At 45.4% G+C, this 27,289-nt stretch overlaps 1 protein-coding gene across 1 annotated transcript; it reads right to left on the reverse strand.

The window, feature by feature from the left end:
- Positions 1-1,568: 1,568 nt before the first annotated feature.
- Positions 1,569-25,846, reverse strand: LOC146808939 (uncharacterized). Its single transcript, XM_085614256.1, has 3 exons — positions 25,275-25,846; positions 2,881-3,698; positions 1,569-2,583 (listed from the first exon to the last, which is right to left on the reverse strand). Exons 2-3 carry the CDS (start codon positions 3,305-3,307, stop codon positions 1,694-1,696), a joined length of 1,317 nt encoding a protein of 438 aa, XP_085470382.1. The 5' UTR covers positions 3,308-3,698; positions 25,275-25,846; the 3' UTR covers positions 1,569-1,693.
- Positions 25,847-27,289: the final 1,443 nt, after the last annotated feature.

Below are 27,289 nucleotides of genomic sequence, written 5' to 3' on the forward strand. Positions count from 1 at the left end.
TCTTTCATCTATCTTTTATCTATCTATGTGTCTATCTACCTCCCTTCTATTTCTCTTTTATCTATCTATTATCTTTCTATCCATCTATCTCTCTATCTATCTCTCTATCTATCTCTCTATCTATCTCTCTATCTATCTATCTTTTATCCATCTATCCATATATATCTACACAATTCATTTTTAAGTCACTTACTGGCACATGCATCAAGCCAAAATCAACTCGCAAAAATTGCGAATCGGTAAAATAGACCGTTTGCGACCGCAAAACAAACAGTTTCCAATGCAGCAACCAAAATACTGTAAATGCAAGAAAATCGCAAAACACCAGCCGCAAAATTAGAGAGAAGCTACAGTGTGAATCCTTAACAGTTAACCCGCAAATAGCGATTAGCAATTAAAGAATCGCAATGCAATGCACAGAAAATTGCAAATAGCGAATTACAAGAAAATCGCAAGTGCAGAATAAGGGGAATCACAATCAGGTGGTAAAGTTAAAAAAAAGAAAAAAAACATTCGCACAGGTGCCACTAATCTGAAACCCTTTAAAAATGCCTCGGGAGACCCCTGAAGCCTTTCACAATGGCAGCCCTCTACATGCTGACAAGGAGGACGAGGATCAATGCAGCAGCCCAGCGCAGAAGGAGGATACAGGAGAGGATTTTCGTGAGTGCGCCATGATGACAAGGATCCACACCCAAATCACCTTCCCCACAACCCCACAGGAATTGAATAAGACAAAACTTGACTTCTACCAGGTAGCCCAATTCCCTTATGTGATCGGATGCATAGACTGCACGCATGTCCCTAGCTGTCCCCAGCAGACAACAAATACATCTTCAGGAACAAGAAATCCTATCACTCAATTAATGTGCAAGTTGTGTGCAATGCTAAGCATATCATAACGGACATCGTGGCACAATTTACTGGACGCACCCATGACACCTATATATTCTGGCACAGTGGCATCCACAGGCGTCTGCTTAGGGGTGAATTTGGCGAGGGACATCTACTTGCTACACACATATACCTATTTGCTACATCAACAAACAAATGTAATTGCATAACTGTGGGTAACCCTTTGCTTTCCACCCTGTAGGTGACAGCCCATACGCGGTGCTGGACTATATCTTGACACCATACCGCAACCCAGCCACACCACATGAGCAGAGGTACAATGTGGCACACATCAGCACACGGAATGTGATTGAACGCACTTTCGGAATACTGAAAAGTTGCTTTTGTATTCTACACAAAACTGGTGGAGCATTGCAGTACCGTCCAGAGACCTGCTCCAGGATAGTGGCTGCATGTGCTATGTTGCACAACATTGCCACCAGAAGAGGCATGCACATCAAGATGTCCGACAGTGAGTCTGATGGGGACGACCAACCACCCGCACATCACCAACAAGCACATGTTGCGAACTCCGCAGAAGGGAAAAGGAGAAGTGCACACATCACACAATATCATTTCTGAGGTAAGTAATAATGAGCCATAAGAACTAAATGGTGAACGTTAATGTTTTATTAACATGAGCACATGTCAATCAACAAAGAGAATAGTGCAAATTAGGATGATGATTGCATTGAGGTGTGAAGTCAAATGAAAAAGTTCAAAGCACTGGATAGCAATCACTACGTTGTAATTGACCATGGTTACACCACCAAAGCCAAAAATAGGAGGATATGCATGGCTAGCGCCTACTGCCACGTACCCCCAGCCTCCTTTCGCCTGCCTCTGCAACATCACCCTGAGGTGTGACTGTGGATGTGGTGCTGCGTGAACTGCGCCTCCTGGCAGTGATCACAGGCACCGACAGGCTACGGAGGCTCGATGCCTCCTCACTCCCCTCCTCCCCTTCCAAGTTGATGGCACTCACAGTCCCGGACTGGATGTGTTCCACAGCAGTGGGCACTTGTCCTAAGGCCCTGGCAACATCCCCACAGAAATGTCCAAAATCGATTTGGGCTGCCACAGAGCGCCGTGCCAATAGCGCAGTGTTGTTGCTGAGCTTGTTGATGGCCCTTATATTCGCTGACATGCGGATCAAGCTCTGGCAATGCCTTCTCCGCTTAGTGCTTTGTCCTGCAAGCACCGCCCTGGTGAGCTCCTGTAGGCTCAAGTTTGTCTGCCGAGTACCCTCAGCAACCACTGTTGTCAGCTCACGCACACTGTCTGCCATTGTGCTGATGTTCTTTGCCAGCTTTGAGATCTGTTGATTAATTGTGCCCATGTGTTTCCCCTGCAGACGCTGGGTGTGTAACATCTGTGACTCTACGTCACCATACACATTCGTTGCCTGCTCATCACGTGCAGCAATACAGGCCCTGGACCAGCGGCATTGTCCTGGTTGGACCTGTGCTTGTGGTGGAGTTGGTGTTGCAACACGTGGCTGGCTCGGGCCTGTAGTGGGTGCTGGAGTCAGCTCAGCTTCCATTGGCTGCAGTGAGGGTACATGTGCCCTGCGTTTTGGTGGTGGGGGTGGTGTACATGCTGGGGCCACTGGAGTCTCTACATTGGTCTCAGCAGGTGTCTCTGAGATGTGAAGGCGGTCACTATCCTTGGAGTCTGCCTCAGCTGCATCTGTAATGGTAAATAGTGCTATGTTAATTTTGGTTAATCCTACAATTGTTTTTCATTTGTCATACTTGCTCAGATTAAATCACTGACTAGAAAAACAGGCTGCCATGCAGTGTTGGTGTGTTTTGCTTGCCATTGTTGCTTTTAAATGCCCACTTGGCTGACATGACTACAACTCCAATGATGCATTTAGTGTATGAGGGGAAACGTGGCCTGGAGTTTGATCTGTACACTGATTTGCCTGGGGGGATGTGCACGATTATACACAACGCAAAGGATTAAAGCTTGCATGCATCTTACCTTCTGTGGTACTTGCTGCGCCGGATGTGTCCAGCTGTGTGACTCCAACAACTTCCTCAGGCTGGATTGTCGCCTCAACAAGGTCCTCCAGGGCTGTGTTGGTGGGTGCAGTCGATGGTCCCCCTTCTGTGGCACCTGCTTCCTTCAGCCTTTCGGCCATGCGCTCTTTGGCACGTATCCTCAGGTCGTACCACCTTTTCTTTAAGTCATCAATGCTGCGGTGTGTGACTCCCACAGCATTCACCTTTGCCTTGATGTGCAGCCATATCTTCCTCTTTTCTGCCTCTGGCACTTTCAGAGACAATTTGCCAAACAATTTATCATGGCTTCTGCTGACCTCCTCAATTAGATATTCCAGTTCCCTCTCAGAGAACTTCATCTTTCTCTTCCTGGGCGTGGCACTCTCCCCTGATGATGTTTTGTCCATCCTGTGTCTGACAAAGTACCAGGATACAGATTAGGAAGTATTCCAGGTCAGCTTCAGTACTCTGCCTCCTCCTCTGAGCTCCTTAGGGCACTGAATGAAGCATGGACTGGATGACTCCCTGGTTGTGATCACCGTGGTCGCAACCCTGCCTCCATGGGGTGTCTCCCTGGGCACAGGTCGAATTGCTGTATCTACAGCCAAAATGAAAACTCTCTTCACATCATTTCTTGCTTGAACTTCTTTAAGTTTTAATTCTTTTGTTTCACAATTATTTCAATTGCATTCCAATTGGAACTTCATATCCCAACATGCATCACTTCTGCATTATACAAAGCGATTTCATTTCTTTCTCCCTATGCATTTTGGCTTGCTGCCTTCTTCAGGGGAATGTCTAGGAAAAGCAAAAATAACGTTCCTTTAATCAGGGGATTCTCCACCAAACAAGATATAATCACCACCATACTAGTTGTGGTTTCTTAAAAGGTGCATCTATGTTTGTGCTCACTCTCAGCAATGTGGTTAACTGTATACGTGAAAGAGTCGTTATGTGATCTATTAGCGTGCCTCCTAAAAGTCATGCATTCCGTTGTCAATGTCGTTGTGTGATTTATTAGCGTGCCTCTTAAACGCCTTGTGTTTCGCTAATATCGGCGTGTTGATAGTGCCTACGTGATTATAACGAACCTATGGAGTAGCATGCGGCGCCACTATTCGTCCTTCCCCTCCGTGCTATATTGTATCAAAAGTGCCTTCCCATGCGCGGAGCTCCCAGCCCCTGCCCGAATCGCTTACCGGTTAGTCATAATAACGCGCTCCTCTCCTCAGAAGCTACCGCGTGTAAGTGTGTTTGGTTCGCGTCTGCCGGTTAAGTGCAAGTTATGTATGGTGTCTTAACGTGGTATCGTGAACATAGAAGGTGGACTAATCAACATGTGTGTTACGCGCTGCTGTGTTAGTTGATAACGTTTTTACTTCAGTGGTATTAGTATACTTAGCCATCAACAGTGAGTGAGCTCAACAACTTCAACAACTTAATGCGATAATAAAAAAATAAAAAATGCGACCCGCTTTTTGTGATTTTCGCTATTAGCGATTTCGCAAATAGCGAGATTGCTAATAGCGAGATCGCAATTTGAGATTTTCTGGGTTTGTGAGTCGCTTTTGTGTCCTCACTATCGTTTTTGCGATTAATAGCGATTCGCTATTTATTCGCGAGTAGCTTCATGCATTCAAGATAGCGATTTTTTAATTGCGATTCCTTATTTTTTGCAATTAAGAATTCGCTAATTTTAATTTTGATGCATGTGCCTGTATAGCACTTACAGTTTCGCATCCTCCACATTTTTGAGCAGTTTAAGCAAGGCTAAAAGACATTGACAATGCCATACTATCCCCATTGCCCACCCCCTTTACTCCCTGGACGTTCTTCTATTGCCTCCGTACTGTACCGTAGGGCACTCCATGCCCTATTCAGGGCTCCCCACCACCTACCTCTCTCACGTTTATTATTGACAGTCTACATCTTTTTTGGGCAGTAAGCTTTACTACAATTGATCTCACTGTATAATCTTGTGTTAATAATTGGCCAGGTCTACAACATAAATAATACCTGGAAATAAAGGGGCCCAGGAGTTCAACTGTACCCTAAAATGTTTTCTACAGCATCAGCAGGGCTATTGGAATTGTGGGATTATGGAGCCGCAAAGTACAACATGGCTAAAATCTAATGGCTAGAAGTCCTTTTTGCCATGCCAGTGCTTGTTTGTTTTTGTTGATCTTTTTCTTTGATGTGTGGTTAAGCTCTGTTTTTAATGGAAAAGGTACAGATTTCTTTTCTGTATGGGCAAGATGTGTGGTGTCCTTTATAGGTTTCAATGACAGAAAACCTCTTTTACAGTATCTACATTTGAAGTGTTTTCGTCTGCAGATCTACAGAGTACAGTTACTGCACTTGACTTACTTTCATTCACATCTCCGAATGATATCAAGAAATGTTTCCATTTTCAGTGTTTTTCATCCTCTGACATTATCATCATCTGCATTACAGAGATATGTCTCCAAACCGTATCAATTCTTCCTGCATGCTTTGTGTGGTATCTTTTTATTGTGTTCTAATATTTGTTGTTGCTGCAAATTTAACTAAAGGGCTGTTAATCCCTCTGCATTTTATGAATCTATTAGCCAATCTGTGAAATTCTATCTTGTACCGAATTTGAAGTGGATGTGAATACTGGGGTACTGGATCCTGCACCTTTAAAGTGTGTCTTCCTGTTCCACACTTGCCTAGCCTCTTTCATGTGGTACATTCTCATTCATTTGCTTTCTGCATGTCTTTCAACAGTAGTTTGAGCTTTATTTCATCATCCTCTGAAGCCAGGCTGTATTTGGAGACCTCTGGCTGTTTAGTACCCTTTGTCAGAGTGTCTTACAGATCGTTTTTTTGGTCAAATGATAACTTCGTTTGGCGGTGGTCCTGGTCCATTTTACCCATTTAGACTATGTGGCAGGTTATATAAACATCCTCAGGTATTGTTGCAGAAACTTGCATTCAAAACATCATTGTAGTTGCAGAATGAAAGTCACTCAGAATGATACACACGAGCACTCTCGGTCCTGATGTAGACTTTCAGTTCGCTGTGCTCCCCTTCGGCCTTTCTAGCACCCCTCGGATGTTCACCAAGGTCATGGCGGTGGCTGCAGCTCATCTGCGGACATCAGAGGTGCCAGTCTTTCCCTATCTAGACAACTGGCTGTTAAAGGCGGGCTTGTCCCAGGCTGTCGTCTCCCACCTCCAGACCACCTCAGACCTTCTGCATTTGTTGGGGTTCACTTTCATCATGCTCAAGTCATACCTGATTCCCTCTCAGATGTTTCCTTTCATCTGAGCTGTTCTGAACATGGTGCAGTTTCGGGCCTATCATCCTGTACGGCATGTCCAGGATAATCAGGCTATGTTACTGATATTTTGGCCTCGATCCTGGATTTCAGTGAGAGACACTCAGGCTGCTGGGCCTCATGGCATCCTACATCCTACTGGTGACAAATGCTCACTGGCATATGCTAGCTCTGCAGTGGGGCTTGAAGTTCCAGTGGGCGCAGCATCAGCATCAGGTAAATCTAACCAACATAGTCCAGATATCAGAGGTAACTGCAAAATACTTCAGTGGTGGCCAATGAACTTCCATTGGGTCAGTGGCAGACCCCTCTCCATCCCCAACCAGATCTGACAGTTGTGATAGATGCGTCACTCCTGGGATGAGACGGCCATCTGGGAGAGGTGGAGATCAAAAGTCTCTGGTGGAATCCAGACTCCACACCAACCTTCTGGAGCCCTGGGTGATCCGGCTGGCATAAAAAGCATTTCTGGCCTATGTCAAGGGAAGGCTAGTGCAGGTGTTCATAGACAATACCACCGCCATGTGGTACTGCAACAAACAGGGTGGGTGGGTTGTGGACCCTTTGTCAAGAGGCCCTGCATCTCTGGGCGTGGCTGGAACATCAGAGCATTTTCCTGGTGGTTCAACACCTGGTGGGTTCTCTAAATGCCAGGGTAGACAAACTCAGCTGAAGATGCCTGGCAGATTACGAATGGGGTTACCATCCAGAGTTGGTGCCAGGTCTCTTTCAGCTGTGGGGAGAGCCTTGGTTAGATCTGTTTGCCACTGCCGAGAACGTACAATGTCAGCAGTTCTGCGTGCTGGAGTTTCCAAGGTGACTCTCACTCGGAGACTCTTTTAATCTCAAGTGACAGTCAGGCCTCCTGTACGCCTCTCTGCCCATACCACTCCGGCCCAGAGTTCTCAAAAAGATCAGGAACAACTTGGCCTGAGTGATTCTTGTGGGTCCGGACTGGGCTCGGAGAGTTTGGTATCCCGAGCTGCTGTGCTTGGCGGTTGGTCCTCTGATCAGGTTGCCCTGCAGTCTGCAATGTTATTCTGGCAGCCAGGAGACTCTCAACCAAAACGGTAGATGTCTGCCGTTGGTACAAGTTTATGGGCATGTTTGTGGCATGGTGTGGAGAGAAACAGGTTGGCCCTCTTTCTGCTCCCTTCTCTCAAGTTCTTCTGTTAGTCTTTCCCTTGCCCAGCAGGGCTCTGCTCTGGGCACTGTTAAGGGCTACCTTTCTACTGCATCTGCTTTTGCAAGGTTGCCTGACCAACCTTCCCTTTTCCAATCCCCCATTGTACATAGGTTCTTGAAAGGTTTGCAACCTATTTCTCGTTCTCCCTTCATTATGCCTTAGTGGGACCGTAATATGGTTCTGATGTTCCTGATGTGTGCTCTCTTTGAGCCTTTGCACAACTGTCCTCTCAGGCTGCTTACAATAAAGATGGCCTTCCTGGTGGTGAGAGCATTTGCCCGGAGGGTCAGTGAGCTTCAGGTTTTGCCATCCAAGCCTCCTTACCTGAACATCTACCCAGATGCAATGAGCCTGCAAGCCCTTAAGGGCTTCCACCTGGGGCAAGGCTATGACCACTGCATTATCACGTGGAGTTATGGTCCTGGACATCTGCCAAGCTGCAACGTGAACCTCTCATTCACAAAACACTACTGCATGGATAGGCAGGTCCGGCAGGTCAGACACTTTGCCGGTTCGGTCCTGCATGACTTCCTCATGTGAAGTTGAGCCACAAACCCACCTCTGGGGAGGTATTGCTTGAGTATCTATTCTTAGGGAAGGGATCTGAAGCTAGAATGCTCTATTGGAGGAACACGCTCCTTACCTGAACATCTACCCAGATAAGCTGGTTCTACAGACTAGAGCTTCCTTTCTGCTGAAGGTTGCTACTCCCTTTCACATAGGCTAGTCTGTCACTCTGCCTACTTTTTATGTTCTGCCACATCCCTTTAAGGAAGAGGATTGACTTCACCGACTGGACCCACAAAGAGCATTGTCATTCTACCTTGACTGCACATGAAAGTACAACCAACTCTTCATGGGGAATGTCGTAGCGAAGAAGAGGAAGGCTGTGCAGATATGAGCCATCTCCAGGTGGATCGTGCTTTGCATTAAAATCTACTACATATTGACCGAGAAGCAACTCTATAAGGGCTTGCAGGCTCATTCCACCTCAGCCAAGGCTATGACCACTGCATTAACACTTGGATTTATGGTCCTGGACATCTGCCAAGCTGCAACGTGAACCTCTCATTCACAAAACACTACTGCATGGACAGTCAGGTCTGTCGGGTCAGACACTTTGCCGGTTCGGTCCTGCATGACTTCCTCATGTGAAGTTGATCCACAAATCCACCACTGGGGAGGTATTGCTTGAGCATCTATTCTGAGGGAAGGGATCTGCAGCTAGAATGCTCTACCGGAGGAACACATTCCTTACCTTTGGTAATGCCTTATCTGGTAGAGACTGTGTCTCTAGCCACAGATTCCTTACTGACCCACCCATCCTTCCCTCTCTGTAAACAAATTTCAAGGGACAGGGCTTTACCCTTTTAGACCCCTGATTTCCAAACCATTGGACAGTGTTCTTCATGGCTCTGTGCTCTGGGCGTGGAAAGTTGCGAAAAGTAACTGACGTCAGCTCGCTGGTGTGGTGCCTATATAAGGAAAGCGCACGTCACTTCCGGTGTAGACGACACTGACGATGCCATGCAGAGCCGATCACAGGGGTACTGCTCACGAGTCACAATCTGGAACTCTACCAATCCGGCTTCCGAAGCAACCACAGCACCGAGACCATCCTCCTCGCCGCCACAAATGACGTCCGCACCCTTCAACAGACAGTTGTTTATCGATTAACATCATGCCAGTAGAAAAGTAAAACAGCATATCTCATGTGCCTCGCCTTAATTTGTCAAATATGGAGGTATACACATGGGCTGCTTCAAAACCATTACAAAGTCAAGGGTCCTTTACAGCAACAATATAACATAAGTGGACATCAGTGCAAGCACCTATTCATGTCCTACCAGGAACTTCACCTAGTATATGCCTACTTAGCTTTGCCACTGCTGCCAACTTGGGACTGACATATATCAATTACAACCTACGTGCTCAGTCTGAAATTGTAAGCAATTTCCCATCATTGTTCCATGGTCTAGGGAAACTCAAGAAAATTTAAGTGCAACTCCATATTAATGAGGACATTTGCCATGATGCCCAATGGCACCGCAGAGTTGCTTTTCATATACAAGCAGTCTTGGAGAAAGAACTAGAATCACTGTTGAAGCATGACATCATTGAAAGGTCCTACACCGTGGGTTTTGCCCATAGTTGCGGTGCCAAAACAGGACAGTAAAAGTACAGTGCGCACATGTGGTGATATGAGCCAGGCAAACAAAGCAATCAAGAGGGGACTAGATCCTGGCCCCCACATTGCAGACATGATCATGCAGCTGAACAGAGCCAAGATCCTCTCCTGCCTTGACATGAACGAAGGATGCCATCAACTCGAGCTGGAAGAGAATTGTAGGTACATTACTACTTATTCAACTCATGGTGCTCTGTTCCGATATAAAAGACAGAGTTTTGGAAGATCTTCGGTTGCGGAGATATTTCAGGATGTCATTCGCCAAATTATTCAACCTGTTACACATGATTTCAATTACAATGATGACATACTAGTGTTTGGGACAACACAAAAGGAGCATGACAAGGCTCTTACACAAGTGTGCCGATTACTTACTGATGCAGTTCTCACTCTGAATGCAGCAAAGTGTGACTTTCAAAAAACCAAACTTAAATTATTTGGGCACATATTCTCTGATGGGGGAATGAATTCTGGCCAGAGAGAGTGCAATCATTGTCACCTACTTGCCCCCCACTAGATGTAACCATGCTGCAATCCATTTTAGGCATGGCCAGTTATTGCCCAAGTTACATTTGTGTCTGCTACAGTGACTACCCCATTAAGAGACTTAACAAAACGCAATGTCCCAATTCAACTGTCTTCTGAATGTGACCAAAGATTCAAAGACATAGAACATGTGATTGAGAATGCGACTGAAATGGCCTATTTTGACCCCAAGTTACATACTGAGATCATTGTCGATGCAAATCCGGTGGGGCTGGGGATGATTCTTGCACAACATAATGGCCATCCAAATGCTCAGAGACACATTGCAGCTGATGCCAGTGGGAGCCTGTCTGAAACAGAACATGTCTATTTTTAGCCAGAAAGGTAGACTCGGTCTGTAGTGTGGGCCTGTAAACATTTTTATGTGTTTCTATATGGGAAACATTTCACTCTTATTACAGACCATCAAACATTGATCACTGTCTTTGGAAACCCAAAATCTAAGGTGCTTCCTCCCGTTGAAAGGTTGGGGTTGCGACTGCAAGAGTACGACTATGTGATTGTACACAAGTCAGGAAAAGATCAAAACCCACTCAATCACCACATCTCAACATCCAGAACGGCTGAAGAGTATATCAATTTAATTGTAAGGTTTAGCACGCCAACAGCTCTATTCATTGAATAAATCATTGCTACTATCAATGCAGATAAGGACATTCTCATCCTCAAAGACCTTAAAATGACACGATCTTGGAAGAAAAGCAGTTGACCTTTTGCCGATGATGTTTAATTAAAAAAATTCCAAAATGTAAAGGATGAGTTATCGGTCACTCAAGAGGGTATCAGACTGAGAGGCTCGAGAATTGTCATACCTGAGATTCTGCGATAGCAAGTCATTGATTTAGCCCACGAAGGCCATTGTGACATTGTAGCCACCAAGAGAGCTCCAAGAAAACAAGGGGCATATTTACAATTCCTCTGTGGCACTTTTACACTGCCGGAGCGTCACTTTTGTGATGCTCCGGAGGCACAGTATGCTGGCCAATATTTATAAGGCCACGCAAAGCCACCCTGCATGACTTTTCATGGCCTTGTAAATATGGCGTAAGGCAATGCCTTACTCAGCATGGAAGAGGTGTTCCATGGGTGTTGCTGTCAGTGTTCCTACGTAACACCCATGGTTTTTGACACTGCCCCATATTTACAACATCGCGTAAATCTGGGGGCAGCACCAACATAGCGCCTTCCCAAAGTAGGCATAATGAGAAGAAATGTTCACATTTCTCCTTGTTTTTCCTCATAGAATGAGGAAAATGTCTCTTTTGATTGGATTGTTTTTGTGCAGGAAGGTGTCCCTTGCTGCAAGAAAACAAGCATGCAAACAACACAGACACCCTTGCATCATGGCGCAAGGGTGCCTGCATTGGCACTCGGCTGCAGTTTGTGTGCTGGCGCTGGCAAAAAGGATCACGTGTATACGGCACATTCCTGCCCCTTTCTTTTGACACAGAGCAGCGAGCTAGAAGGCCTGCGGTGCTGCTCTACTCCAATATAATGTAAATAAGCCCAATTGTGGTTCCCACACCTAAATTAACAAGTTAAGAAAGAGTTGAAATCGTGCCATCTTTGTAACTGCTTATCCTCCAAGGTGACGCAGCATCTTCTGAATATGTCTGGCCTTCCTACGAATGCCTAGGAGAGTGTTGAAGCTGATTTCTTGGTACCTCTAGGAAATGCACAGCATCTCATGGTAGTCAATAATGAATATGTAACTCACACTAAATATAGGGTAATGAAAATGACTACAAATTGAATGAGGTAGAACAAAAGGAACAGTGGGTGTAAAGATGGGCATAACCATAATATGGATGTAAACCCTCACTCACCCATGGGTGACATGCTTCATCATTGGGTTCCTCCAACACACCGGGATCGGAAGGTCCCCAGTGTGGGCTACCCTTCAGGGAAGGAGTAGGAGTGTTTTTGGAAAGCACGTGAGTGTGTCTACAACTCTATGGTGTAAATGAGGGGCAGAGTGCAAAAGGGGGTGTAGTGTGTGAATTAAAACTATCTCAGTAGATACAACCAAACTTTATTCTAAAGTCCTACTGGATAGAGTTAAAAAGTAACAAGACACAGGGTTATGGATATCTACCCTGTCTAGCAGTCAACATGTTTCTGCCCTAAATGACAATGAGTTGTTCGGGGCATTCACCAGGACCATAGTATCTAGTCACTCTGCACAATTATGTGAACAAAAAATAAATCATAGATAGGACCAACCATACGCAATTTGTCGTAATCAAATTCAGAAGATCTGGTGATCCTAAAATCACTGTACATAAGCTGACTCGCGGTGCACTCCCCCAGAGCCGGACAACGCCACAAAACAGGAATCCTTAGTGGGTCCTGCTGGTGATAAGACTCTGGAGTTGGTAGAAACGACTTATATACAGTGATTTAGGATCACCAGATCTTCTGAATTTGATTATGACAAATTGCGTATGGTTGGTTCTATCTATGACCCCCTTTTACACTCTTCCCCTTATTTACACAAAAGAGGTGTAGACACATTCACATGCTTTCCAAAAACACTCCTGCTCCTTCACTGAGGGGAAGTTGTAGCCCACACTGGGTACCTTGTGGTCCCGGTGTGTGGAAGGAACCCAATGATGAAGCACGTCACCCTTGGGTGAGTGAGGGTTTACGTCCATATAATTGTTATGCCCACCTTTACACACACTGTTCCTTTTGTTCTACCTCATTCAAGTTGTAGTCATTTTCACAACCCTATATTTAGTGTGAGTTACAAATATTTGTAAGTAATATAAGATAGCTGTTAATGTTAATGTTATTGGCACTTATAGAGCGCAACTGCTACCCGAAGGTGTCCTGGCGCTGAATGTGATGCGTAGTACTGTCGTTCTTTTTCTCTTCTGTACTAAACACTTCCGTATGACACTTTGTGTGAGAAATACTATAGTCAATGATGAATACTCATGTTTTTCCTCAGTGAAAGACTTATTATCGACAACCCATGACACAAAGTCATTGAGCAGCTTGATGACATTTTTGCAGCGTGGCACATTCCCGCTTTTCTCAAATCTGACAATAGCCCGTATTTCAATAGCAAAGAATTCAAGGAATTTCTTGTGCGACTCAATGTCAAGAATCCAAAGAGCACAACTGTCTGGCCCTGAGCCAATGGTGTTGTTGAAAACATTATAGGCACCCTCAAGAAGGTGATTCAGCGGCCATTGATTGAAGAAATCATCTGAATCAAGCCCTGTGTCAAGACCTTCATACCGATCAATCAGCTACTCACTCCACAACTGGTGAGAGTCCTGACACCTTCCTATTTGCAAGAGCTATAAGAACCAAACTACTGCAGTGGACATCAAACTGATTGATCAGACTGATTGATGAGTGCTGATAAGGTTCGTGTCATGGACACTGCTCAGAAGTGCAAGATGAAAACATATGTAGATAAATGAGCCAAGGAAACAGTCTTCAGTGGAGTGGACTGGGTGCTAGTAAAACAGAAATGGAAGCAGAAACCAGACTCTCTGTTTGCTACCGACCCTTTGACAGTTGTAACATACAACGAACATATGGGGCCCGATTCACAGAACTAACTTAAGATAAAATCCTAAACTTACTACCATTTTGGTATTCACAGTAGGCACTTACTCATTTTCGGTATTCACAGAAGGCACTTACTCATTTCGGTATTCACAGAAGTTAGGAGTCCTAACTTTAGGACTCCTAAATGCCTTCTGTGAATACCGAAAGTCTTAAAATGAGGATTTTTCTTAGTTTAGGAGTAGTAAAGTTAGGAATCCTAACTTTAGGACTCCTAAATGCCTTCTGTGAATACCGAAAGTCTTAAAATTAGGATTTTTCTCAGTTTAGGAGTAGTAAAGTTAGGACTCCTAACTTTAGGACTCGTAAATGCCTTCTGTGAATACCGAAAGTCTTAAAATTAGGATTTTTCTCAGTTTAGGAGTAGTAAAGTTAGTAGTCCTAACTTTAGGACTCCTAAATGCCTTCTGTGAATAACGAAAGTCCTAAAGTTAGGATTGTTCTCAGTTTAGGAGTAGTAAAGTTAGGACTTCTAACTTTAGGACTTCTAAATGCCTTCTGTGAATACCGAAAGTCTTAAAATTAGGATTTTTATCAGTTTAGGAGTAGTAAAGTTAGGACTCCTAACTTTAGGACTTCTAAACTGAGAAAAATCCTAACTTTAAGGCTTTCGGTATTCACAGAAGGCATTTAGGAGTCCTAAAGTTAGGACTCCTAACTTCTGTGAATACCGAAATGAGTAAGTGCCTTCTGTGAATACCAAAATGAGTAAGTGCCTTCTGTGAATACCAAAATGGTAGTAAGTTTAGGATTTTGTCTTAAGTTAGTTCTGTGAATCGGGCCCACGATATTCAAGCAGTGTTCCGTAAAGTCCATCACCAGGGACTCGTCCCATTTTAAACATCCAACCCAACTCTCATCAGCTCCTGAGACTATGAGTGAGGCGACTTCACGTAAGTGTTCAATTTACATATCTGAATCTGTGTCATTAGTGAAGAATCAATATGCAACTTTAATTACCTCAGACTACCCAATCTAGCAGATCATGAGTTTCTCATTTCACTAAAATCTTATCAGCAGGAGATATGTCTAAGTTTCAAGGGCTAACCTACATTCCAGCTATTGAGTCTCTCTGGCAGCTCCAAACCCCGTTTGAAGTCCATGAGGTAATTACAGCCATAAAAAGAGTATTTCAGGAAAAGCCCTGGGACCGGATGATGTCTCAGCTGATATTTTTAAATCAAATATCCCATATTTGCTCCACTACTTACAAACTTGTTCAGATCAATAGTCCAGGGGCCAATCCCTGAGTCTTGGAAGATTGCCAGCGTAATCCCTATATCCAAAAAAGGGGATCGGTCCCAGCTGATCTGTTAACGGCCAATCTCTTTGATAGAATCTAGCACCAAGATCTTAGGGCAAATATTACTCTCCCACCTTGAAGACAGGGCCCTGGCTAAAAATATTTTGCCTGAAGTCCAATATGGCTTTAGACCCGGCATAGGGACAATTAAACAATGCTTACATTTTTAGTTAATATAGTGGAGAAGAGCGTTAAGGCGAAAAAGGGCTCCATGCACCTGACTTTCATTGATTTGTCAAGCGCTTTTGATCTTGTGAACCACTCTAAGCTGTGGAATCTAACGGGCAAAAGGGAAGTGGAGCTTGAACTCTTAACACTTATTAGGCGACTACACCAAGATCTCACAGTAAGGGTGCATTTTGGTCCCCTTGATGAATGTTCTCCCCACATTAGCTCCACCAGGGGTGTCGGGCAGGGGTGCATCCTGGCCCCATTTCTCTTCCTGCTCTATATTAATGAGATCAGTAATTTTCTGGTGAAACATTAAAAGGATATGCCACGCATTGGAAATAAGTCTATTTGAATTTTATTATATGCTGATGATGCAGTTTAGATCGCGCGTACTGCAAATAGTCTCCAGATCTAGATATCCAGGTAAATAATAGAACGTCATATATTATGACATGTGGTCACCCAAGCACATTATTATGGGGGATAAAAATTTAGCAAAGGTGAAGAATTATAACTATCTTGGGATTCTTTTTAATCAATCATGAAGTTGAACACCACTTTTACCTCTTAAACTTTAGACTTTTAGTAGGACTATTGAGGCGATATTTATAGATGCCCATAAGCTAAGAAACAAACCACTCATAGAAATACTGAGCCTATATAGGAGTAAGTGCATTACAGTGGGAGCATATGGTGCTGGTCTATGGGGCTACAGCAGAGCGGGCATCCTTCAACGAGCAGAAAACCTCTTCATGCATAGATTATTGTCGGTCCGAGAGACAAAGCCACTCTAATTTGTCATGAGGAACTTGTGATGTCATACCTGGAAGCCCTAATCTGGTTAGCCCCTCTACTACTTTGTGTTAAAATTTGGGGTTCATCCGAAGCTGGCCTGACCAAAACTTGCATCAGCAACTGCCTGTCACTTGATGGGGTAGATCAAATACCAAGGCTCTCATACCACAGAAAAATACCTGACTAATTAATTCAATGGTTCAGGTTTACTAGATTTATATAAATACTCACATACAATCGGGCCAGAATATAATCCACGTGTCAAAGAACGATATTTGGAACACTGCATGAACAAACACTTAGAAATGGCCCAGGCAAAAGAATCAATTGTTACTAATGCCCATGTGTCGACAACACGCTCTATGGAGCATTATTTACGGTGGATTATGAACCCCACGTATCGCCACTGGCTTACACATTTTTTGGCTGCGCCCATTGCCTTCCCCAAGCCAGGGGCCTAGAAACTGGACTTACCACCTTGTGGGCGCAATAACATCTCGACACAATGCATTAACCACTTTACTTTGTTTTGCACTTTGTACGCAGGGCCGAGACATTCTTTCCTGGCGCCATTATTTTGCAAGTCAAATTTGAAACATTATAAATAAGTGTTAATATTCCTGCAGTCTCTAAGGTCCCTAGAAATTTGTCATGTGATGTTAGATTTTATAAAATCAGCGTTTCACATTAGGTACACATATGAATTTTATGGATGATTTTGAGTAAAATATGTGTGTTTGAAACCTGCTACATTTATTTAATTTTAGTACAATCACCTCTCAATGTGCAAAGTATGAATGTCAACTTTATCATAAAATTTAATAGACGAATGCAAGTAACATACATTCATTTTCTGTCAATTGAATGAGCCCTTCATATGCTGAATTTGCTTTCAGTATTGGCGTCTTGGGCTATCAAATGGAATCTTATCCAAATTGTTATGCATCAGCTTGTCTCTCTGATCCTGTATCTTGAGTAATTTAAAATTGTCATATGATCAAAAATGTCAGGAATTTTAATGCATCATGTTTTTATTGTTTTGTGTGTGCTTTTATGGCTCCGGACAAATAAAGACTTATTTGACTGACTGAGAGGCGCGAGAATTGTCATACCCGAGAGCCTGAGACAGCAAGTCATTGAGCTAGCAGTGGCGGCCAGCAGGGCCGGACTGGCTACCGGGTGTTTTGGAATGCTGCTGAGCTGGGGGCTGATTTCGTTGATGGGGACCTGCGTGTACTGAACGAAATTCGTTTTGCTTTAACTATTTCGAAGTACACGCAGGTCTCCATGAACGAAATCAGCCCCCACCGCAGTGAAATCAGCCCCCTGCTCGGCAGAATTCCAAAACGCCCGGTAGTCAGTCCGGCCCTGGCGGCCAGCATGGCTAGCGGGTGGCGGGGTGGGCGGCTCGCGGGTCACGCTGGGTGGGGGGTGTGCGGATGGCGAGTAGTCAAGAATAATAATAATTTTTTTTAATGACCTTACTTTCCCGCTGGGCTCTACTTCTCTGCTCCAGCTCCTCTCCAGAAGCACTGCACAGCCAGGCCCTACTGACCAATCACAACGCTGCTTGCAGCATTGTGATTGGTAGGCACCCAGGCTCCCCTGACCAATGTTGTGAGCGTCCTGGTTGGACGCTCAACCAGGGAATGGGAGCCTCGGCTTGATCTCCAAGCAGGCTACATGGCAGCCAGCTTGGAGAAAGAAAAAGTGTGCATTACTGGCTTGGGCGGCACGAGAGGGCCGACCAAACAGTCATTACGCACTTGAGTGGGCAAACCACTCCGTACCTGCCCTGCTCCACGAGCACAGCAGCCCAGCCCACCCGCCCGCAAAGGAAACATAACATGATAATAACAAAATGTTATTATCATGTTATGTTTCCCCCTCTCGCACTGCTTGAAAGCAGTGGGGCGATGCTCCTCCGCCATAGTGGAGGAGCCGCCACAGTGAGCTAGCCCATGAAGGACATTGTGACATTGTAGCCACCAAGAGAGCTCTAAGTGGCCGAGTGTGGTTCTCCCATCTAGATGAACGAGTTGAAAACGAGCTGGAATTGTGCCATCTTTGTAACTGCTTATCCCCCTAGGTGACACAGAATCCATTGAATATGTCTGACCTTCCTTTGCACGCCTAGAAGAGGGTGAGAGTTGATTTCTTTGGGCCTCTAGGAAATGGACATCATCTTATGGTAGTCACTGAAGAATACTCGCGTTTTCCGTTGGTAGAAGATTAATCAACAACCCATAACAAAATCTTTGAGTGGCTTGATGAAAATTTTGCATTGTGAGGCATCCCGCTATTCTCAAATCTGACAATGGCCTGCCTTTCAACAACCCATGACAAAATCTTTGAGTGGCTTGATGACAATTTTGAGGTGTGAGGCATCCCGCTATTCTCAAATCTGACAATGGCCTGCCTTTCAATAGCAAAGAATTCCATGAGTTTCTCGTTCGACTCAATGTCAAGTGTCAAAAGAGAACACCTCTCTAGGCCCAAGCCAATGGTGTTGTTGAACACTTTATGGGCTCCCTCAAAAAAGTGATTTAGTGAACAGCGATTGAAGGAATCATTGAATCAAGCCCTGTGTCAAGCCCTTCGTGCCTATCAGTCAACTCCTCACTCCACCACTTGTGAGAGTCCTTCCACCTTGCTATCTGGGAGAGCTATCAGAACCTACTACCGCAAGGGACATTGGACGAATTGCTGAGTGCCGATAAGGTTCTTCACACAGACACTTCTCAGAAGTGCATGATGAAAACAAATGCAGATCAACACCAAAGCGCCAAGGAAACAATCTACAATAGAGGTGAAACAGAAACGGAATTGGAAAACAGACCTTCGTTTGCTGTTGACCCTTTAAGAGTTGTAACCTACAAAGGACATATGGGATTGCGCAGAGTCATGGAAAGTCCATCACCAGGGACTCGTCCCATTTTAAACATCTACTTCAACACATTTTAGCTCTCAAGACCATGAGCAAGCCGACTTTGCCTAAATGTCCAGGTCACACATCCAAACTTGTGTCATCAGGGCAGAATCAAGGTGCAACTCAACTACCACAGGCCACCCAATCTGGCAGACCAGTTCGAGCACCTCAAAGACTCATTGAAGAAATATAAGGTTCATGTTGTTTGTACTTTTTATTTAAAAAAAGGGGAGATGTATTTTTATCTACAGCATGTGCGCTAACACCCCAAGAGGTTATGGGTGGATTCTAGGGGGGATTACATAATCTGTTAGGAGGTATTAAGATGTGGTTATTAAAGGTTATGACATAAGGAGTGCAGAGGATAGCCGTATGTTGAAGAATAAAGAGGTATGCTACAGAGCTCTGTGTGTGGGGTATTCATTTTCATGCTTCCAGGCTGGAAAGTATGCTACATCCTGATGCACAGGTGTATATTGCACAATTTATGTACGTCAGACCCTCTGCCGTTTTTACCTTAGCCTTCTTCAGTTGTCTGGCTATGTATTATTCCATTCCAACAAACTTTATTTTGGTCGATGTAGACCATAAAAAGTAAATAATATAAACAATAGCAGTAAAAACACATAACAAAAGCCAATAAGTACAAATAAAATAAAAACACAACTAGGATGTTTGGCAACATTAAAGTTTATCAGAGGGTGGGAGGTTCATAGAATTCATAGCTTGTTCTCGACCTCCCTCAAATACCACATCAAGTTCCCTGAGCAAGGCTGGAGCATCATAAAAAAATATCCACATTTCATTTTGGTAAATTCAAATTTCAGTTCATCATTAATATAGGTTATGGAATGTGGAAAAGGGTTAAAAGTAGGAAAAAAGATTAAAATAATTAGAATGTGACAAAGTATGCACTATGGGAGATTTATAATTGCAGTGGTGAGTTTAGCAGCACCCTACGTCTATGCCACATGGAGTTTAAAAATCGGGGCAGGGCAAAAACAATGGGTGGGTGAGTATCAATTTTCAAAATTCTAAAAGCCTCCCTACACTGCCTACACCCCAGATTCCTGCAAAGTTGGACGAGCCATCGCGTCTGGCTATTTTATAGCCAGGACAAATGAAAAAAACATGAAGCTCAGTCTCATCGACACAGTTGCAAGCAGGGCACCCAAGGGGAGTCGCTTTTCGCCATTTGTTGGTGAAGGCACGAAGCGTCAAGGTCCCTACTCTAAACTGGATGTATAAATTCCTTGCCATAGTGGGTTAGATATCATTCAGAAAGGGCTCAATCTGATACTCAGATTTAATATTTAAGAAATCAGGTGACCAAGTCCAGTGTACCCCTTGGTGTCAGCTAGTTTGAGCAATCTGTAGGCTCTTACTAGTTCTAGGCATGAGTTTTTGGGGCACACTACCTCAGGGTTACTCAATAAGTTTAGAATAACTAGTCTACAACATACATCCCTTATGTATAAAAACCATGGTAATTTGCCCACACTGGGAGGCCTAGAATCTCCTTTAACTCCAACTGATAAACTACTAGTTCCGGGGATACCCACAGTCTACGCCAAAAGGTTAATGGTATAAGTCCAGTCTCCCCCGCAATAAGTCTAATTCCTAGGTCCAGCGGTAGGGGGATGAATGAGGTACTTGCCGGGAGGCCTACCAACTGTCTCAAAACTATTCTCTGTTTTAGACAGTCCCCCAGCGGGGCGATGGCCCCATAGTTCAGCTCCATACATTGCAGGGCTCCTGGCTTGCACTTTGTAGATCTCAGCCACCGGTCCAGCCGGTTTGTGGGAGGAGTTCCTATATATTTTTGTAATACACTCCACAGTCTGAGCTAGCTTGAGACTTGCTTTGGCTAGTTGTGGACCTCACTCGAACGTTTCGGACAGAGTAACACCAAGATAGTCAAAGACAGTTACCCTCTCTAACATTTTACCATTTATGGAGGGATTTGGGTGGGATGTGTTGACTGGATTGAAGACCATAAATTTGATCTTTAATGTGTTAATCTCCAGCCCCCTGTTTTTGCAGAATGTTGCAAAGCTGTCAAGAACTGTCTGGAGGCCCATAGGCGACTTAGACAGCAGCAAGGTGACATCCGCAAACATCATTGCGGGCACCTTGCTATGCACCAGCTTTGGGGCATCATTATCCTGGACATAGTTTAATTGGGCAACCAGAGCGTTCATGAAAAGACAAAACAGGGTAGGGGCAAGCATACACCCCTGCTTTACTCCTCTATTAACTGGGATTCGAGGGGTTAACTCCCCAAATTTCCCATACCTTACTTGGGCAAAATTGCCCTCGTGCAGTCTCCTGATCAATGCCAGAAGGTAGGGGGCATTCCTAGTTGTTTAAGTATCTCCCATAGCTTGTCTCTGAGGACCAAATCAAAGGCCGTTTCCAGATCAACAAATATCAAATAGAGGCTGGCACTCTCTATTGACATCATTTTCCAGTATAATAGTTGGAGCCTAAAAATGTGGTCGATGGTAGAGATGTTTTTTCTAAAACCGTCATGGTAAGGACTCAAGATTTCACACTCCTCCATCCATACGTGAAGGCGATCGAGGAGGGTCCTGGCAAACAGTTTCTGGGTGACATCGATCAAACTGATCGGCCTATAGTTGGTCGGCAGGAGACGTGAACCCTTTTTGAAGACTGGGAAGATTTCAGCCCTTAGCCAGGTTTCAGGGATCGCCATACCTCTCAGGATAGAGTTAAATATTGCCCATATATAGCGTCCCCAGATTTCTGGTTCTACCTGAAATAGGTCCCTTGCTAGCTTGTCTAGTCCTGGAGCTTTTCCAACAAGAAGCTTCCTAATTGCATTTAAGACTCATGTTAAAGTAAACTCTTGGGCCTCTTCAAAAACAATCCCTGGGATTGTTAAGGGTGATTCGTATTTAAAGTCTGAAACTTCCTCAATGGTGTATAGAGCTTGGGAATGAGACTTCCATACGGCCGCAGCAATATTAGGCTCTAGGGCTGGCTTCCCTTCGCTACTATCTGTGCACACTAGTGACCAGAACGCCTTCATATCCCTTTTAGACAAAGCTGTTTTAATGGCATCCCGTCTTTCTAACTCCCAGTTCTTCTTAGCTTGTTGGGCACTGTCTCAATAGAGGGCCCTCATTTGTTTAATTAGGTATCTGTCCATACATTTGATGGCATCTATGAGGGCTCTCTTGTCCTTATGGCAGGTATTATTGAACCAGGTTTGTTTGGCACCCTTTTACGCCATTTGGGTTGTCAAAGGCTAGAATATATTAGTGAAGCTGGTCGTCAATTCTACTTGCAATGCTGCTATTCTGGTGAAGGTTTGGGAAGAGTCCAATATCATGACAGCCTCCCCCATTTCTAACAAGGGCAATATAGTTAGAGAATATAAATTGGCTACCTTTTCTCATGACTGCTCAACTGTTCCCCATCTAATTCTCCTTCTATTGTTAGCGAGTGTTATATTACTATCTATGGGGGTACCGCTGGCCGTGGAATTATAAAGATCTGGGAACTCTAGCTCCATGGTCAAGGCGTTTTGGTCAACAACCCTCTGCCATAGTTTTGTTTCTACTAGAATATAGTCCAGCAGGGGAGATTGTCTGATTCTGTTAAAGGTTAGCTTTCCTGGTCTATCTGATTGTGTGCGGACGTTGCACGCTCTAAGGGAATGGGTTAATATAACTGCATTGATCTGGAGTGCCAACCGGGTCCAGGCCTTTATTGGTTGGATTTGAGGGTCAGGGATTAACCAATGTCGATCCTCGTCACTAAAGAATGCATCAGTAGGGGCAGCAGGGGGCTCAAATTGGCAATTAAAGTCTCTCCCTATAACCAGTCTTATATTCGGGGGGACTGTATCAATGAAGGTGTTCAGTTGGTCGATGGTCCGGGATTCGTGGCATATGCTTACAGGATGGGAATAGATGTTAACGAAGGCAATTTTGAAGCTAGATGAAAAGGTGAGTACAGTACACTGAATATCATTGGACAGGGGATTCAGCTGCTCCACTGTACAGTCCAGGTGCGTGGCAACCCAGGTACATAAGCCCCCTGAGGGTCAACCTCTTCCCCCCCGAAATTGCCAGCACATTGAAAGTTGCATACCCCATCCTCACAATGTAATCCCTTGCCCAGGTTTCCTGGAACATACACATGTCATATCTCTCAACAAATAGCCCCCATTCTGGGCAATGCAGTTTGCTTTTTAATCCAGCGATGTTCCAGGAAAGGACTCTCAGCTTTTGGTCAGGGTTAGAGTTGTCACACAGGGCGTTACGGCAGTTGGAGTAGGGACTTTGGGTACCTTAAGCTGGACCAAGTGGGCTACTTCTGCTACTTCCAAGTGGGGACCTCCCCTGGATGGAATAGAGGTTAAGGGGTCTGAGATATGAGAACTGGGTTGCTAAATGATTTTACACAAGCCCCGGAAAGATCAAGGGCCCCCCGAGGGGTTTCGATTTGCTGAACCCCTAGGTCAACCCCGTTATTGCAGGGAGTATTATGTCTCAACTGGCCACTGTTAATTTCCCCTAAATCCCTACTGGACCCCCGGCGCCCAAGACCAGGGACAAGGCAATCTTCCAGTGCGAGTCAGTCCACCTCCTCTAAGGGCCTAAATCTGTTCGCTACTGGAATGTTAAATAAAAGAGGTCTGGGGGGTGGGCCCACCGTTGGATGTTTGAGACCAGTTAACTGGAGCACTTGTGTTAAGGGTCCTAGGTTGGCTATGACTGTGGGAATAAACATAGTTCAATGTGTAAACCCTAATCCCTGTACATGGTGCATAGTGACAGGAATTCTGACCTTCTAAAGTGTGGTTAGTCAGGGGATTACTGAAGTTGATTACTATACAGTCCCCTTGCATTGTCTTTTGTCTCATACCCACCCAGCCAACTCTGGGTACCTTTAAAATCTCTCCTGCCCTGTCGTAAGAAAACTGCCTGTGCCTAGCCAACTAGAAAAGGCATTTGTTCCTTAAGTCCAACTGCGTTTCCCTCTGGGGGTCCTCAATCTCGGGTACTCCTGTCAGTATAATGACATACTGAAGTGAGGCTGGGGGTGTATTTATAGTCGGGAGAGTCACTACCTCATGTCTTCTCCCAGCATCCTCCACAGGATCCGCCCCTTCCCTACTTTCCCGGGGCTCTATTCGAGCAGGTCTGCTTTTGTTTGAACCCCCCTTGTGGGAAACAGGGTTGTGACTCCCTTTGGCATTAATAAGGCTCCTGGGCCCAGTAACAGTCCTTGGGTTTTGGGCCTGCTGGGTGCCTTGCCTTTCTGAGTGCGACAAAGTGGTTTCAGCTGTCTCAGTGCTATAATCCACTGCCCTACTGGCTCCCATTGGTACATTGGGGAGTCCATCCCTCGGGGGACCATACTTCCCAGGGGATGTTGGGCCTACACCATCAATTAAATGCCCTGTGTCTATGTGGTCGAGTAAATGAGAAAGCTCTTCTTTCACAGTAGATCTCAACTGGGTCTCTAGATCCGCTGACAGGTTCCGTACCCAAGATGGACAATCAGGGTCTGCCTGAGGGTCAGTGGGGGTCCTGCTGCTCCCCCAGTGCTAGCTAATTTGTTAACACTAGGTGTTGACTCGATGTTTTTCTTCCTCGTAGCTCCTGCCCCGTTTCCAATTTTACGCTTCCCATTGTTGGATGTACTAGTGGTGGTTTCGCCTTTACGAATTGTTGGCTTCAGTCGTACCTCTTGCGGTGTAGGTGGGAGGGACTCTGTTGGCCTGAGTATGGACTCTAATAACCTAGGGGAAGACACAGGGATTACAGCTTGGGAGAGGATGGCTCAGGCACCTGACAGAAGATATCTGGAGTTAGAGACAGGTGCCTCTCAGCCAATTCTATTTCAGAGGTTACAACCCCTATAGCCCTCTGAAGCATCCTGTCAATTGAGGTTGGGAGCATAGGAGAAAAAGTGGTCCCTTTCCCGCGCTTACCCATTTTTAAATCAATCAAAGCTGAAGTACAGCCTCTCCACTAGAGTGAACCAGATAGGGCTGGGATGGAGTTAGGCAAAAGACTATAGATGCAACTGGGCGACAAAATACAATCAAGTGGGTCGGTTGAAGAAGACACAAATAAGTAACACGAGGAAATTAAATGTTCAGTGGTTACAATGAAAAATGACTCAGGTACTAACCAGTCTGTTGCAATGCATAGGTAGCTTACTCGAGTGTTCAAATGGGTTACAGGGGCACACTTTCCTGGTTTCACCACCAGCCCCTGCCAGTAAAGAACTATAAGTCCATGCTGGCAGTGGGAAGGTTAATACAAGGTCGTGCAGTACAATAGGAAAATACTGGATGTTTATAAGTCAAATGAATGGTCCACAAAGTCTTACCGGCATGGCAGTGTTTAGGAATCAGCGCCAAGGCGGGTGGCCCTGCCCTGCCTCTTCCTGGGAATGACGGGCAAGGACAGGCCTTCCCTTGTCCCGAGCTTCACCGGGGCACGGTCCGCGCGCATCCCGCACTGCGGGAAGAGAGGCATCGCTTTTGTGCGCGATTGGGCGCCTCCCCCGCACCTGTGCAGTGACGTGTCTCGCAGGGCACCCTGGGACTTGCAGTCCCTCCAGGGTATGTTGCGGCCCAGGCTGGAGATACACCCTGGGACGGAAATCCCACCAGGGTGATGCTGGCTCCTGGAAAATGCCCCGAAAGGAAGAATCAGCTCAGTTCCGTGTCCGCCGCAAAGTATTATTGTTTATGGCAAATGTAAAGAGCAGATCTCACACCTGCAGGGCTCAGGCCGCAGCTGCAGATACTCGCCGTGTAAAAAAGGTATTAATTATAACCACAGAAAAATCTAAAGTTTGTTTGTTTTTAAGGGAAAAAGTTCAGGATTACTCGTAGTTAAATAGCAAGTTTCAAAACTTTGCACCCCAATGTTTTGAAGGAGCAGAAGGGAAGCAGTTACAATCAGGGCACAAGTCCTAAAAAAAGAAGTGGGGGGACGCTGTCACCGGAAGTGACGTCACAACAGGAATCCCATGAAAAGAAGTGGGGGGACGCTGTCACCGGAAGTGACGTCACAACAGGAATCTCATGAGCATATCTTTGGTAATTTACGGGAAACTTCCCTCCCACCCGGGCTCTCTCTGCTCACACAATGCTGTCCAGCTTTTGGGCAGGGGGGACGGCGTCCACCCGGAAAAACCTGGTAAAATAAGTGGGGGGACGCCGTCCACCCGCGTGGTACCCCGACTCGAGCCCTGGTTACAATGGAGGAAAGGTAGTCTGTGTGACAGCTGGCCATGGTTTGATGTCCTGTAAGTGCTTCATTTATTTACCCAGCACTTCTTTTGATGTTTTCAAAGCCAGAAATGCCCCTAAACTCCAAAAATAAGTTGAAGTCAGTGCTGTGTTGTGATTTCATGGTTTGCCCTGGCTTCAGAAGTATTCTTAAGCTGGATGACCCGCAGTTTTATACTTCCATGTCTTCCTGAGCAGGCACGGCTCAGGAGTAAGTCACACCTAAGACTGGAGTATGGCACATCTGCTTCCAGATGAAGGCCCCTGAGCCCTTCCCTGGGCCCTCAAAGCTCAAACTGGGGTCTTACAAATCCTGTTGGCTGCTCTGTCATCTGGTTTGGTTCTGAATGTAAAACGCAGTCCGAAGGGCATAGGCGGGAACTTCACACATTTACTTTATTGATTTACTCGCAAATTTGAAGGCATGGACTTCCTTGAAAAGGGGAATAACGTCCAAAGTCTGAGGCATGACATTTGATGACTTTTATTTAAAAATCTTACATGAAGTTCAAGTCCTTCCTATGGGGGGGGGCATGTGGTAGGGGCTGGAGTTTGACCTCCTGCAGCACCTAAGCTCTTTCGTCCTAATTCTAACATGGTAAGGTGTAGGAAGGACAGCCATGTATGTACTGCAGCTTTACAGCCCTTCTCTGGCACGCGCACACGCCCACCGCTCCCTGCTTGTCCAGGCTCTCCGAGCTGGACCGGGAGCAGGAGGAACCCTCTCATCCCCTAGTGATGCCCTGGACATGCTGCTGGTAGTTCCGCTTGACCAGCAGCCGGGGCCGGCCCTTCCAGAGGAGATGTGGCTCCAGGGGCCGACGCACATCGTTTTCTCCACATTCACCACTCCGGAACTTCCGTGTCCTCGCCTTCCCTGAACCGCCGCAAATCAATGACACTTGGCACCTCCCCAGAGCCTTGCTGCCACTCTGTGTGGAACCCTCACCTCCTGGACACCAGACAAACACAACACAACAATCCCTTTCTCCTCACGTGACTCGGCGTGGCTTAAGAAGCACTGATGTGTCTTTCCAACATCCTGGTACCTGTGGAAATCTACTGAGCCTTGTTGCAACTGGAGATGGGCCACAGCGGGAACTTT

Source organism: Triturus cristatus, chromosome 7 (assembly GCF_964204655.1).
Source record: "Triturus cristatus chromosome 7, aTriCri1.1, whole genome shotgun sequence".
In the NCBI taxonomy this organism is placed as follows: Eukaryota; Metazoa; Chordata; class Amphibia; order Caudata; family Salamandridae; genus Triturus; species Triturus cristatus.

What these genes read in the sequence shown, in the direction of transcription:
- LOC146808939 (XM_085614256.1), bottom strand. Translation starts at nt 3,307, where the DNA reads ATGGACAAAACATCATCAGGGGAGAGTGCCACGCCCAGGAAGAGAAAG. An exon ending in CGCAGCAAGTACCACAGAAG is followed by an intron (nt 2,584 to 2,880) that starts GTAAGATGCATG and finishes TTACCATTACAG; the next exon opens with ATGCAGCTGAGGCAGACTCC.